The 16,141-nt window shown below is 40.6% G+C and overlaps 1 protein-coding gene across 1 annotated transcript in view; it reads right to left on the reverse strand.

Moving 5' to 3' along the window:
• LOC124279525 (protein YIPF4-like) overlaps positions 1-16,141 on the reverse strand; it is a 191,167-nt gene that overhangs the window by 70,854 nt on the left and 104,172 nt on the right. Inside the window, exon 3 of the mRNA XM_046715350.1 lies at positions 1,872-2,043. Coding sequence (XP_046571306.1) covers positions 1,872-2,043 — 172 coding nt within the window. The remainder of the gene's footprint in view (positions 1-1,871; positions 2,044-16,141) is intronic.

The following is a 16,141-nucleotide window of genomic DNA, read 5'->3' on the forward strand; positions in this document are numbered from 1 at the left end:
AGATAGTTACACCTTATTTTCACAATATCAGATCTCTCACACATTACAAGTTTCTGGTACCTTCTTGTACTTGTATCCAAATTTGAGCAGTAGTTTGCTTAGCATAAACCTAGAAACATTAATGTCGTGATCCTCTGCAAGGATCTTGTTGCCATGGAAATGCCAAAACTATTTTATTCAGAATTCCATAACTACCAAAAAGGAACCAATACACCACCAGACCAATCTATGCGTCAAGTTTGGTGAAGAAATAGTGAACGGTTTTAGAGTTCAGCTCCGGAAAAGAGCCCTACCACTAATTTCATTCTAAGTCAAACTTGTTGCCATGGAAATGCCAAAAATATTTTATTCAGAACTCCAAAAGTACCAAAAGGCACCAGTACACCACCAGATCTATCTATGTGCCAAGTTTAGTGAAGACATATTGAACGGTTTTAGAGTTCTGCTCCGGAAAAGACAAATGTGCGGACGGACGGACGGACGGACGGAGTCCATTTAAATACCCCTCGCAAAACGCGTTGCGGGGGATAACAAAATAAAAATGACAAAAATCTGTAAATAGCAAAAGGCACCACTTCAAGATCTGTCTCATATATCTGCCAAGTTTTGCTGAAAGATATTAAGAAGTTTTCCAGTTGTGCTCTGGAATCGAAGCCCACCCCTCCATTTTGAGACTAAGTCCGAATTGTTTCCATGGAAACCGAAAAAATAATAAATCACAAAAATCTGCAAATAGCAAAAGGCACCACTTGAGGTTCTGTTTGATCTACCAAGTTTTGTTGAAAAATATTTAACGGTTCTTGAGTTATGCTCTGGAAACGAAGCCCACCCCACTTTAAGACTAAGTCTAAAAGGTTTCCATGGAAACCGAGAAAAATTAAAATGACAAAAATCTGCAAATAGCAAAAGGCACCACTTAAGGTTCTGTTTGATATATCTACCAAGTTTTGTTGAAAAATATTGAACGGTTCTTGAGTTATGCTCCGGAAACGAAGCCCACTAAGTCCAAAACGTTTCCATGGAAACCGAGAAAAATAAAAATGACAAAAATCTGTAAATAGCAAAAGGCACCACCTTAAGTTCTTAAGGACAGACGGACGGTCAGACAGACAAGGCGACGACTATATCCCTCCGCATTACATGCCGGGGGGATAAAAATGACAAAAATCTGCAAATGGCAAAAGGCACCACTTCAAGATCTGTGTGACATATCTGCCAAGTTCAAGATAGTGAACAGTTTTCGAGTTGTGCTCCGGAAACGAAGCTCACCCCTTCCTTTTGAGACTAAGAAACCAAGAAAAATATACATGCCAAAAATCTGTAAATAGCAAAAGGCACCACTTTAGCTTATGTTTGATATATACCCTTCATTGTTTGGTATTGAATTGAAAGAAATCATCCATTTTCCTCACTCTTATTCCTTAAATATATTTCAGGATTTAGTTTCCCATGAATACAGTATTGGTATCTCCAGTGGCAGAGAAGTATCCTTTAAATTTGATTCAAGGGTGGGGAAAGTTTGGCCAGGGCGAAAGTTTGCCCTGTTACACTGGTAAAACTGTGCAGTCCTAATGATCACACTATACTTTTCAGCAATTGGAATCAGTACATGAATGTTTCACTCACTGTTAAAGTCTCAGTAACACTGAACAAAGCAAATCTGAATTCAAGTGTAATTCTTAGCTCTGGTTTTGTACGGCATGGAAACTTTATTCTTCTTTTCTTTGTTCTCTTCTAAATGTTTGACTGCATCTCTCACATCAACCACTTCAAAATCTGTGCTGTGCATGCTTGTTTTCATAAGCATGTTCAGTTTGTTAATTTTGAGAGAAAATCTGTGTTGTGCTGGTGTAACCATGCATTTTTCTTACCTTGAATTGTCCATACAGCGATATTACTGAGTAGAGAAGTACAACAATCAGTGGACCCCAGAAATCAGGACTCTCTCTCACAATATGCCTATTGAACCCAAATTGTGGAATAGGAAAGAGAACACATCGCAGTTTGTAGTAGATGTCTTTCAAGTCTATATCCAATTCTTCTCTGAAACCAAATAAATTCAAACAGAAATAAAAAATGTGTTTGAGTAAAAATGGTATTTTGTACTTATCCTGACTCAAACTATTTGCTTCTCTCTCCCTTAACCAGAGATGTCCGAGTTATTTTCTCCAGACACAGTGAAAACATCTTGCCCGAATGCACCCTTCCCAAGTGACTACCCAATGATTGTCACTCCCTCCATTTTCGAGCTCCAAATGTTATAAGTTAGCCGGGATATATTTTTTTTTTGTGCGACTCTAGTGTATGAGTCAGGATAAGAATAACAAGAAGACAAAGTCATCAATATCCCCAGCAATGATAAAATGCTCTTCATGTTCAACTAGATATGACAATGTCAAATGTTACATTGTTCTTCACATTGATCTAACAAAAACATACATATGTAAACCATTCATATACTAGCATGCTTGTATCAACAACAGACTGCATGAGTGCTTCCATGTTTTGATGTCCCTAAGTAATGTTGATACTGGAAATAGAGTGGTACTGTTGATTTATGTCATAAGGTTCTTGAATATCCACAAAGTGGAATAAGAGTATTAAATGGTTTTATAGTTCTGTTCTGGAAAGGAGTACTACCACCAATTTCAGTCAAAGTCAAACTTGTTGCCATGGATATGACAATGTCCTTAGGACATCCAAAACTACCAAAAGGGGACCAGTTCACCACCAGACCTATCTATTTGCAAAGTTTGGTACAGAAACATTGAAGGATAAAGTAAAAAAAATATTTTTGTAATAAAAAACGTCATCAATAAAATGGTGGGAAGCAACCTAATTTTGAATTTATGTACTGATCATATAACCTCCAGGGAACTTCCAATCTTCTTAAATCCTAATAGGGATACAAGTTTCTCTTTAGAACAAAAACAAGTAAATCATAAGATTTTGTGCATTTATAAGCCTTGTATAGCATATGATTCCTGCTTCTCTTGAACCGATCCATACACTTTAAGCCAAAACATATGTTACCCTCCTAGCTTTATGAATTTCTTAAAAACTATCAAAGATATGTTAGAAGGTATTAGTTTACAAGAAAAGCTTAACAACACAGCTTTATGCAAATCATGAAAAGAAATTCTCAAATGCATTCATATTTAGGTGAAATGCATCATTTTCAGAAGAGTTAAATTGTCCTATGTGTTTGACCATGCCCAAATAAACCAATAACAGTGATTTAGATGTCCAAAAGAAAGGTTGAAATAAACTTCTGCTTTGAGAGAAAGATAAACCATTTAAAGTCTCCATTTTTCAAGTATTAAATCAAGAGTGAGTGAGTGAGTGAGTATGGTTTCACGCCGTTTTTAAGCAATATTCCAGCAATATCATGGTGGGGGACACCAGAAATGGGCTTCACACATAGTGCCCATGTGGGGAATCGAACCCGGGTCTTCAGCGTGACGAGCGTACGCTTTAGCCACTAGGCTACCCCACCCGCCCATCAAATCAAGAAACATCTGTTGGAGAGTGTGTACAATTGCAAAGAATCATTCCTATGATTTCACTGTTTTAAAACATTTTCTGCTGATTTGCAAAATTAGTAAAAACAAGTACAACGTGTCTTTGATATTGTGAAAAAGTGTTTAGGAACACTTAAAATTATCTTTGTTAACATTTGTGCTTGTCAAGTAACATTTTTACATTTTTTCCTGTCAAGTAACAGTTTTACATTTTCTGTTTACACATAGCAATATCAATTGTCAAAACGTAGCAATATTCAAGCAGTATTTGCATCAATTTCATGTGTAGAATGATTCTATAGAGTATAAAGAAGGCCTAGAATGCATGATATGATACACAAGTATGAGAAATATGCCACGATTAACAGCTTAAGAGATAGAAAGAGCCACTGGAATGTTGCCGATGGGGTCGACATACAATGTTGTTGCCAACGCCCTTGGATGCCACTGATTCACAGTTATAAGACTTATTCAGCGCTACAGACAGAGTGGGGTCACCGTAGACTGTGTGAGACCAAGAAGTGGACGTCCACTCATCACAAAGAAAGTTTCATCCTCACTTGTGTAGATTTCAAGAAATTCATTAAGGAAGGAGGATAACGTTTCTTTTGGCGTTTAGGTCATAAACTTAAATTAATCGTATCACTCATACTCGGAATTACATTGTAAAACAGCGGGGCATGGACTCTCAGTCATTGGTTATGGGACAGTAACCTAACTCCTAAGAGTCTATGTGATATGGGTGGAAATTATTTCCTTGAATGTACTGCCATTTGTTTTGAGCTACAACCAAAGGTCAAAATTGGTGAATACCAGTAACATCTCTGTAGCGAAATATCTGAGATAATGGTTGGCAAAGAGTATCAGACTTTCAGAAACATCTTTCCATGATGGATGTGAAGGAGCAGTTGTTATGAAGTGGTAGCGTGGACATTATCTTCGTGTGGACTGCATGCTGTAGGAGGTTCGAGTATTTGCAGCTTTGTATTCTCTCATCCAAAATGATATAGTAGTTGATAGAGAAATAGATAACCCCTTAAACTTCCTTCTTCTTAAAGTTGTTTTCTTCAGATATATTCAAAGGGCTCTGACTGGACAGAATGATAAATCTTCTGTCTTCTGCACCTGGAATATAAGTCAGCACTGGTATGTGGAATTGTCTATCAGGTTGCCCTAGAGGTTCATTGCCATTCAAATCCCATCTTAATCCCAGATGTACTGAAGCATGTTCACCAGTATCAAATCCTGTTCTACAGAAAGTCAATGGCATGACATTCTTGTAGCCGTAGCTAATACCAGGAGAAAGTGTCATTTGGAGCCCTGAGTTTGTTCAAGAGTCTTGAAATGATGGAAAAATGACGCCCAACTTATGTCCAATATGTGTGAGAGACATTCCTGCATTTTTCAAGCTGATAATTTGACACCTTGCAGCCTCTGACAATTTACAATATGCCATGACAATTATGGCATTGAATAATCAATCCAAATTGAAACAAAAGTGTGTGACATGTTATCTAGTTTGGAACCTTTAGACTTGTTCTTCCTGCCATAGCCATCAGATTTGGACACCACATTCTCAATGGCTAGTAAGGAGCTACCAGTCAGTTTCAGGTTCCTTGTTTGAACTCTTGGAATGAGCACTGGTGGAGGAAACACAAACGTGAGGACCTTCCCAGGATATTGCCAGAGCATCAACATTCCATGCAATAGGGTCTGGAACAGGATCAGGAGATACTAAGCTTGCTATCTGTTTCTTGAACCATTTTGTAAACAGGTCTATCATCAGGCAACTTGCTCTTGAACTGTCAGTTGAAATGCTTCTGGATATTACATCCATTTTGTTGGCGATGGCTTGTTTGGCCTGGACAGCACATCTACTACTACATCTGTAGCTCTTGGGATGTGTTTTGCTCTTATCATGAGGCTGAGACTGTCTGTCAGATTTTACAGTTGAAAATTAAACTCTACAAGACTTGCCGACTCTGAAGGTTGATGTAGATGGCTACAACTGAGTGTAGAACTTGTTCTTGAGCCCAGTGGGATATGACTCTGATTACTGCTTTGAATTCTAGCTGGTTGATGTGAAAGGACTCTTCCTCGTCGGTTGGGTTGATAATTGTAGCATGAATTTCAGAAGATCGCTGAGTTGCTCTATTAGTTGATGGGCCTGGATTCCATCGTCTAGGTAGAGTGCACACCAGATCAACTTCATGGCTATCCATGTAAATAGATATTCCAACAGGAAGCACCTTCCATTGGTAATGTTGACCTTGGAATGTGAATCATTGTGAATCTCTGATACAGGAGCCTCTTCCCCTGTTGGACTGCTCCCTTGACTTCTCCTTGGGCTTACAAAAATTAGAGGACTTTTCCCCCTTATTGACGTGAATCTTCTGTCTTCAGCCCTCTGGATGCCAGAGAAATAACTTCTGACTTAAGTTCTCTGTATCAACTGCATGTACAAGATTCCTCTTCTCTGCAACCACTGCTGAAAGAAACATTCTTTTCTGGTCTGTTTGAGAATTCTTTTACAAGTAACATAGCTTCCATGTTGGCACAAGACATAGCTAGTCCAAAAACATGGATTCCTGGAAGTGCTATACTGAACAAAAAAAGAAATTTCACATTTGGAGAAATGAATTTTGTGAAAATGTGTGCAGCTGGCTTTGTAGTGCAGGTTTCATCTTGCGTGCTTCTTCAACTTCGCAAACCAGTTATGTTGAACAGAAGATGACTTTCTCTTGTTCCATATGACCTTCAATGTTGCCTCAGTAGCCTTCATCACCACATCAGAGTTCTGTGATGATGAAGTCACTACTGGCTGAAATGAAACCATATCAACAGATTGTACAATAATATCATACAACTAGGATTGACTCCTGGGCAATACTGACGGTCTTCAGACATCCTCATACACTCCCCGTGGCTACCTTTACTTGTACTGTTTCTTGGACGTTAGCTGAAGCGTCCATTACAGTGTTTTTGAGATTAATTTGGCATTGATTCAATGCGGCTGACACAAACGGAAAATTCACAAACTGCAGAAAAACAAACAGGAAGGCACAGTCAAACAAAGCAAAGGAATTGAGCAATATATACAGACATATACTAAAAGAGAGATTAGTGGTAAATGTTGTAGATTTTGTTGTGGTCAAAAAGTCAAGCATATTCCTGTCACAGTCAGGTTGGTAAACAAACTGCTGGATAGGTCACATCCTGGCAATTCCAGAACACTAATCGTTTTGACTGTAGACCTAAGAACAATGGAGCTACGGCCTGTTAAAGAGGGAACTATTTCTATGGGCACTGGAAAACCTGGAAGTGGGGATTGTTGCTAGATTTTACTGATGCTACATTCAGCTATCTCACCACTGACGAAATGCGAAAAGGCCTAATGTTCGTGTTTGTGCCGTGATCGGGCCGTGATTGTGACGTAACTATTGACTTTACATAACAAAAATGTGAAGCAAAAATGTTCCCCATTCAATTACCTACAGTTGGTAAATTGAAAAATGAAATCCATTGTGTTTTTGCAGAGTTGTGAAATTTTTATAAACCCTATGAAAATGCATTTTGACAAAATTGACCCAACTTCCAAAGGCGTTAACTCCAAATTTATTGAAGATATCGACATGCCTTCAGCAACCTACGTAGCCCCGGGTGCCGTTTTTTCAACGATATATCACACACGATTGTACTATTTGCCTTTCAGGAGGAGAAACATGCGGAAATGTGAAAAATCAGAATGCTTGTGTTTGTGTCGTAATTGTGATGTAATTATTGATTATTACATAATAACAATCAAAACAAAAATGTTTCCCATTCAATTATCTACAGATTGGTACTTTGGAAAATGAAATCCATGGTGTTTTCGCAGAGTTATGACATTTTTTTTAACCCTATGAAAATGCGTCTTAGAAAAATTCACCAACTTCAAAGGGCGATAACTCCAAAACCATTCTGGATATCGACATGCCTTGAGCAATTTATGTAGTCCGGAGTGTTGGCTTTACAACGATATATAAAACATGATTGTACTATTTGCCGTTCAGGAGGAGAAGATTTTTAAACAAGGGCACCGTCAAAACGCGAAAATCGACAAAAATTTCAGTTTTTTCAAAATGGCGGAAAATCTATCATGGCGGCCAACTTCCGCTATGCGTTGAATTGATGGGGAATGATGATGTCTACATTGAGTGAAAAATGTGGGCATTTTATCTCTAGTAGTTTTTGAGATATTGAGGTTTACAGATTTCAACATTTTGGGCTATCTGCCCTTAGCGGAAGCCGGAAGTCGGGATTTTTTCGACTCTGTATCAATTTCAGCACACAGGCTATTATCCCTGAAAGTTTCATGAAAATCGACCCAGAGGTAAGGTCAGGAGAGCTGGTACAAATCTGTAAAATTAAATAAGAATCATAATAATAAGAAGAATATTCGGATAAGAACAGTAGGTCTTCCAGACTTTCGTCTGAAGACCTAATAATATCAGGTGAATGAACTGGAACGAAATCACGTTCAGCTAGTTGTTCTATGGTCTTCTCCAATGAAGGTGACGACTGGGACAGTGACTTTGAGTTTTACTGCCTTATCTTGTTCACCTCTCTCCTTACATGATCGGAGTCAGTATAATGTGTCTGAGTGGGGTATTCATGCTTCACTGCGGTATGGTATCTCAGTGGGCTAGCACTATCAAAGCAGCTTCAGTCTGGGCTAGTACAAGCGAAATATTCTCAAGCACGACGTAAAACCCAATTTCACCTCACCTCACCTTACATGATGTATCTTTCAGGTGTGGGTCTCTGTTGGATATTCTAAGGTTACATGCAGAAGAGTTTTTAATGAAGACTGGTGGTCATAATTCATTTGAAAAATAAACCTAATTAATTTCCAAATTGAAACAACAATTAATAGATATAATGATAAAAGACACAAAAAAACACAAAATGTAAAACATAAATGCCAAATATGCTAAATTTCCATTGCCAATGTATTTATGTATGACATTATGTTTATTTGTATATGGGCCTTAGGCCACGAATACAATAAACTGAATTGAAAAGGGACTAAAAGAATAATCCAAGCCTAATTTTGTCAAAGAAAATCATAATTTTGGATTATACCACAGATAAAAAAATTCCCTACCATCCCACTGGCATAAGTGGAGAGATTTCAGATCACCAGATGGTCACATATGAAGCTGATGTGCATATGCAGTGGTGGGGTGCATTCGGGTGAGATGTTTTCACTATTTCTGGGGTAAATAACATGGTAGTTTTGAGTCAGGATAAGGTAAAACACACAATTGTTAAGTTTCAAGTTCTGGAAAAATGGTGCCATAGTCCTTTAGCTCACCTAATTACATGTACAGAACCGTAACCTAAATTCGTGGATAACCTTGATTCGTGGAATGAGGAAATTATCATGCTACCTCGTAAATTAAGTATCGACTGATGTCACGAAGCAGTACTTTTGATGTACATACAATGCCACGCCTCGCTGACAAAAAAGTTCCGAATTTCTGCATTACACGCAAGTACACTAAATATAATTGTCCAGCATTGAGATAAATAGCCCCATATCACTAATACCACCATTACCAAATTTTATTTTTACAAAATGTCAAGTGAAAAAGATACCGCTAGCTCCAACCTTCTCACTTCTCGTTGTCTGTTTTCCTTGCTGTCAATGTCGTACATTGTGGTATAAAGAAAACGACTACGTAATCCACGAAACAAGGTGACGTCACATTTTGTGGGCACATGGATGGGTGATGATTGCAAATGGCTTCCGTAAACAAACGTTTCATTCACGAGTGTAATATTTGGCATTTTCAATTTGCTGAATCAATGAATAAACAAGAAGACAAAGTCATCAATATCCCCCGCAATGGCAAAATACTCTTCATGATTATGTCTACGAGTTATGATTATGTCAAATATTTAGGTGTGTATGTAGAAAAGTGGAAGGAGAGTATTGAAAGGTTTTTAAAGTTCTGCTCCAGAAAGCAGCACTATCACCAATTTCAGGCTAAGTCAAACTTATTTTATTCTGAATTCCAAAACTACCAAAAGGCACCAGTACACCACCAGACCAATCTATGTGCCAAGTTTGGTGAAGAAACATTGAACGGTTTTAGAGTTCTGCTCCGGAAAAGAGCACAACTACCAATTTCAGTCTAAGTCAAACTTGTTGCCATGGAAACGCCAAAAATATTTTATTCAGAATTCCAAAACTACCAAAAGGCACCAGTACACCCCCAGATCCATGTATGTGCCAAGTTTGGTGAAGAAATATTGAACGGTTTTAGAGTTTTGCTCCGGAAAAGACAAATGTGCACGGACATTTTAATAACCCCATAAAAAGGCGTATACAAAATGAAATCATGCCTTTAAAATATGAATTTCACCACACTTCCCTTATATCCACAATCAAGGTTATAGTGTGCCGGTATATACTGTAAAGAAATTTGCCTAGAAATTTTGCGAAGCGTACCCTCAGTCTGTTCTGCGACGTTCTATTTTTGCTAGAGTAGTAGGCTTTGCAAAAACAACATTGTTAACTAAAACTACAAGTTCTAACTGATGGATTGGGTTGATCAACGTGTTGATTTACGAATTAGCACCCTGACACCTCTCTGTGCCCGATGGGTCCTGTCCAGCTTCGATATTGTGAAGAAGAACAAAGACTCATTCATTCGTGGATGGAGGGCATCCGGTCTTCTCGATGCAGTAATTAGGAAGTAGGCTAATCCACCAGTAAGCTGCTTTTGTTAGAGTATTTGTTATAGGACATGACACTGAGTAAACTAGATTCTGTTGTAACCGCTCTGGTAGGGAGTGCTATTAATACACATCTATTTTGTTATTATTGTGTGTAGAATTTGTCTGTGTATTTTCATGAATAAAGTATCATCAGAACTATTTGTTTAGTGGTGTGAGTATTGATAAATATTGAAGGAGGAATGTCTAAGATATTCTTGATGTGAATTTACCTTTCTTAATATTACTACGCCAAGAAGTTTTTGCGTGGGGAAGAGAAACTCAAATTTCACAAAATATATACTGATGCAGAATATTTCCGGTTTACAGTACTTAACAACACAAATGCAGGTGTCAGTATCAGTGTTAGTGTATAAGCCTTATATATGCCTCTTGTACCATAATATTTAAGTCATCAGCACTTCAAGATTATTAACATCACTTCCTGTTTTGGAAAAAACATGATACCCAATGCAAGATAACTTTGTAACAGAAAAGACTATGCTTGTAGCTACCGTAGAACTAAACTGGGATAATTAACAACAGTGATAATAATTCTCAGAATACTACCTCTAAGAACAAACCTTCGGTAAATTTAAGTTAAGGTGATATCAAGCTTGGTCAATAAGAAGAAACATTAGACAAAACATCACAAAACTAGTAAAATCTAGATATCTTATATATTTGTATATTTATCCTGAAATACTCCTTAATGCATTTACTGCTTTCCTCTGACAAGACAAAGCTGTGCGATGTTAAAGAGAAGGTGTTCCAACTAAGCGAGCCGCCATATTGCCATCGCATTGCACCTACGTGACCCGGACATCGCGCATCTTCACATTACTGCTGGATAATAACATCTGAAGAAACATCGTGGGGAGGTAGCAGTGTGATGGGCAGGCGACTGAGTAATGCAGGATAAGAATACAAATATAAAAATATCAAGATTTTTTTACCTTATCCTGCATTACTCCTTAATGCATCTGTATCTGGCGGTAAAACCTTCAGATGTGATACTCTTGAGAAAAAGAAACCTTCCACATCGGTGGAGATAATCCGTCAGCAGTCGTGGCTGATGATCGGTAATCCTATAGGCCATTCCTGACAGGATGAACGAGAGTGTGAGGGATGTAAGGAGTCCAGGTAGCCTGGCAGTAAGAGAAAAAAGCTGAAGCAAAAATTTGAAACTGACCTACCAAGCGAATGCAAACAGCATGTAACCTGCTCATCTGGGGTGACGTACACCATGGAGTTAATGACGTTTGGGATTGGTGACCTGCTATGACACCACCAGGGGACCAAAACTGTGTATGCCCTCGACATCTTCTAGCGCCAGGTCCCTCAAGTAATGACTGGCGAAGACTATCGAACTTCCTAAAGCATCCTTTCATGATGGATCTAATGGAACAATTACTGTGGAGGCTACCGCTCTAATCTCGTTAGGGTTGTATGCCCAAGTTGGCGGCTTCATAAGCCTGGAGGAGGGTGGCTCGGAACCATAATGCCAAAGTGTTACGACTAAATTTTGCCTTGGATGTCTCAGAGATGGGAACAAAGAGCCGTTTTCTCGAACCACTTTGAGCCCTTGACCGACAGGGAAAACACCGAAGTGTGCGGACTGGGTATAAATGGTGTTCTGTGTCATCTTCAGATCCCCAAATCTGAGAGAGAGGTGGAATAGTGAAAGACCTGTCCTGGGAGTTGATTTTTTTGCTATGAATTCTCAGCACAGTCTCAGATGGACGGCTCCATGTGGGGTATGTTCAAAACAAACCCGGGTGGCATCGAGTGCATGCAGCTCACACACCCTAGCTGCCGTGGCCAACCCAAGCAGAAAAAATGTCTTCTTAGTGAGGTTGTAAAAAGATATGGCGTGAAGCGGCAACAACCGAAGCACCACATTCAGGTCCTATGCAGGCAGCCTGAACTTGGCCTTATGGTCCTCTAGATGGAAGGAACGCAGTAAAGCTTGCATTTCCGGAATCTTGGTAATTTTCCTGTCCTCTGGAACAGCCAACACTGAGTTCAGAGCTACCAAATAACGTCATAATGGTACTACCCCTGAGGTGTCTGTGATGATGCAGAAACAGAAGAAATTCAGCCAAGAATTGAGGTGATGCAGTAATAGGATCCTGGTGTTTGTCCTTGCAAAAACTCTGGTCAGGCTCGCTGGCATGGTTGACACATGTCATTGGTTCCCAATTGCGCAGATCGATTATCTTGCTGTTGATCACAGGATTGTCTGGTCCAGACTCTATTATTTACAGACCGCTGCCATATAGCTGGAAGATTGCAGAGTGTGGCGTAAAACTAAACTCACTCACACACTCACCAGGGATCTCCATTTGTCGTGTGCCAAAGTTATTGCCCTAGCAGCTTTAGCTGAATAACCCTTGGTTCTTAAAGCCCTTTGTAAATGTACCAGGTGTGCAGATGAAACTGATCTGGAGCCAGGTGTGGAAGTCTGTTGTGTGGATGTATCAGCAGATTCTCCACTCCGGCAGCTTTAGAAGGTCGTTGGCTACGGGCTTTCTTAAATCCATGAACCAATTCTTTGTTGGCCACCAAGGCACGATCAAAATCAGAGAGAGGTGGTGAGTCGCTCTGACCTTTTGAAGGACCTTGGGAAGAAAAACGGTGGTGGAAAAACGTACCTGCTTAGGTTTTCCCAAGGGACGTTGAGAGCATCTACTACCCATGCTTGTGGATCCGGAACCTGAGATATTGTAGGTTCTGGAAGTTCTGGCTGGTGGCAAATAAGTCGGGATGGCCGAGAAGGCGACATATGAAGTCGAACGCCTCCAGGTGTAGCTTCCATTCCGTGGGCGCTATCCTGTACGGTCTGGAAAAGTCATCCGCTAGAATGTTTCTGCAGCCTGGAATATGCTGGACTATGAATTTCAAGTCCAGGTGATCGACAAGATGAAAGACCGAAACATCTGTCATAGCAGGGAGAGAGAATGAGTTGTTCCCTGGTTGCGAAGACACCAGACCACCGTGGTGTTGATTGTCGATATGATGACTTCGGCATGCTGAAGGCGTGACTGCCAGTGAGACACAGCCAAAATGACTGCCTCCAACTCCAGATATGCCAACACTGTTGGTCAGTTGACCACCGCCCTGAGACGACTTTGCCCTCGAGAATGGCCCCCCCCCAGCCTTGAAGAGATGTGTCTACGAAGAGGCATAGAGTGGGTGTTGGCTCGGTCAAGGAGATGCCTCCTAAGACATTTGACTCTATCGTCCACCACTGGAGGTACATTTTGAGGTGAGACGGAAGAGTGATGGAGACCGACTGATCTTGGGGCCTGATGAATGGGGCTAGGAAAAGTTGGATCGGGCGCAGTTGAAGGCGACCTCTGGTTGTCAGATCCTGTACTGATGTTAGTAAACCCAGAAGTACTTGCCACTAGCGAAGTGTACGGGATTGATGGAGTGCTGGGAAAAGATGCTGCAGAATCTTGAGCCACTGGTCTCTCGGAATAGATAAGAGGTCCAGATGTGTCTGAAACAATCCCCCTATGAACTGAAGTGTGCAAGAGGGAGTGAGCTCTGATTTCTGCTCATTGACAATCCATCCCAGCTGATGGAGCAGGCGTCTGGTGAAATCCCTGTGTAGGACAAGAGTTGACGGGTCCTGCTGATTTAGGAGACAATCGTCGATGTACGACTCAAACTGAATGTTCTTCAGGTGAAGGTAGGCTGCTATTGGCTTGGGTATTTGTGTGAAAAGCCACGGGGCCGAAGAAATTCCAAATGGGAGTACTGCCCACTGGTAATGGATACCACTGAAAATAAACCTGAGGAAGTGCCTGTCAATAGGGTGGATTGGTACATGCAATTACTCGTCCTGTAAGTCGAGACTGATCAGGTAGTCGTTGGCGCCGATTCTGGTTCTGAGAAGTCGAAACGTTGTCATGTGAAAGTGAGGCAGAGGTTCCAGATAACGTTCGTTGAGCCGAGATAGATTGTGGATCATTCTGAACTTGTCTGAATCCTTTTTCAGGCCCAGGAACACTGGGGAGTAAAAGCCTGGTGTCAATGTTGACCCCTGAACTATCTCTATAGGTTTCTTGTGTAACAATATGTTTATATTGTCCAATAATCTGCTACCTCAAGAGCATGGATAGGAAAAACATCCTTCCGAAAATGTGGTGCCTTAATATGGAGTTAGGAATAGCCTGGCAAAATCCTCATCAAGCACGTGATCAAGTCCTTGATTATAGGATCTGGTGGGATAGAAGTTGGGTCCGACCAAATAGTGTCCCTCTTGTTGATCCCTGGACCTGGGGAGGGAGCCACAGAAGATAGTCGATCCACAATCCAATCCAGGACTTGGCGAAGACCTAAGTGAGCATTTATTTCCAGAGATGAGTCCTCATAAATCGCCACGATATGAACTGTTGGTGGAGCCGATACAGGAAACGCTGAGGGCACCACACACATCGGATCGGTAATAGGAGTCGGAGGAGACACAGGTGAATGAGGCGCCGGGAGTACCAGTGGCACTGCAAGTAAAAGTGGTGCTGACTGTGCAGTAGAGAACAGAGGTACTGAGTGTGCACGAGGAGAGAGGCAGGCGCTGCAAACACTGCCTGACCAGGGTGTGTGGAAAACGCCATCTGTGTGGTAGATGGAGGGATCACCGAAGGCACCATTCTCTGTTGAAACACAGACTGTAGAAAAGACTGTATCTAACCTGGATGCACGTAGGGCACCTGATGCGTGAACTGGCACTAAAGGCACCGAAAAAAAAGAGATGGTGTCGGAGATGGTGTCGCTGATGCGGATAGAGATGCTGGTGTTGATAAAACAGACACTGCCGTGTGTGTGTGTGTGTGTGTGTGAAGTATGGTTAATGGAAAATCCATATGCTTGTAACAATATACATGTACCAAGAAAATTACATTTGTATTTTGTAACTAAAATTGTAGTATATGAACAAAACATTGGTAATGTACCATAAAAGAAATTACCAAAGATTAAAACATGACTTACATAGCGTAACACGAGGCCGTGTTCACGTCAACTGAATTCAACATGGCTGAGTGGAACAAGCATATGCACGATATGAATGTGAATAATATAATTATCATGCAGATCAGGTTAATACACAATTACACTTCACTTTAGTAACCAGCAATACCCTGGTCTGGCATCTGAAGACTCCAAATAGATGACTATTTTATTTTCTTGTCCACTTGTGCAAGAACTTGTCAATGTCTCTCTCATCAGGAGCTGAAGGCAATGTCCTAATCTGGAAGAGGGGGAAGAGAGAGAGAGGAAGAGACTCCAAATAGATGACAATTTTATTTTCTTGTCCACTTGTCCAAGAACTTGTCAATGGCTCTCTCATGAGGAGCTGAAAGCAATGTCCTACTTGGGGTGTGTGTGGGGTGTGTGTGTGTGTGTGTTTGTGTGTTTTTGAAGGAGGAGAACCGAGAAAGAAGAGAGAGAGAGAAACAGATGGCTACCTACTTAGAGACACCGGCGTAAGACAGAGTCTGAACTCAGCTTCTGTTTATGCTTCCCCTCCTGCTTACTCTGTTATCCCTTCCTTCAGCTCTTAGCATAGGTCTTGGTCTTGTTCCGGTTGTCCTGTTGCAGGTCAACTCACCAGAACTTCCTCTGCGGCCCTGGGAACCGGGCTGACAGGGATGTGGTGGCTCAAGAATGAGTTGAGGAGTTTAAGAAAGATAGGGCACTTAAGAAGTTTCAATCCTCCTCTGACATGAGGACTTTAAAAGCTTCCTCACATCTGCCATTAAAGATTTGGTCCGATAATGGTTGACAGTAGAGCATGTTATGAGTGGAGTTGATGGAAATAATGTTCACGCCTTAAAAGAGTGAACTGTCCT

This window comes from Haliotis rubra, unplaced genomic scaffold, assembly GCF_003918875.1.
Source record: "Haliotis rubra isolate DU_JTF1 unplaced genomic scaffold, ASM391887v1 Scf251, whole genome shotgun sequence".
NCBI lineage: Eukaryota > Metazoa > Mollusca > Gastropoda > Lepetellida > Haliotidae > Haliotis > Haliotis rubra.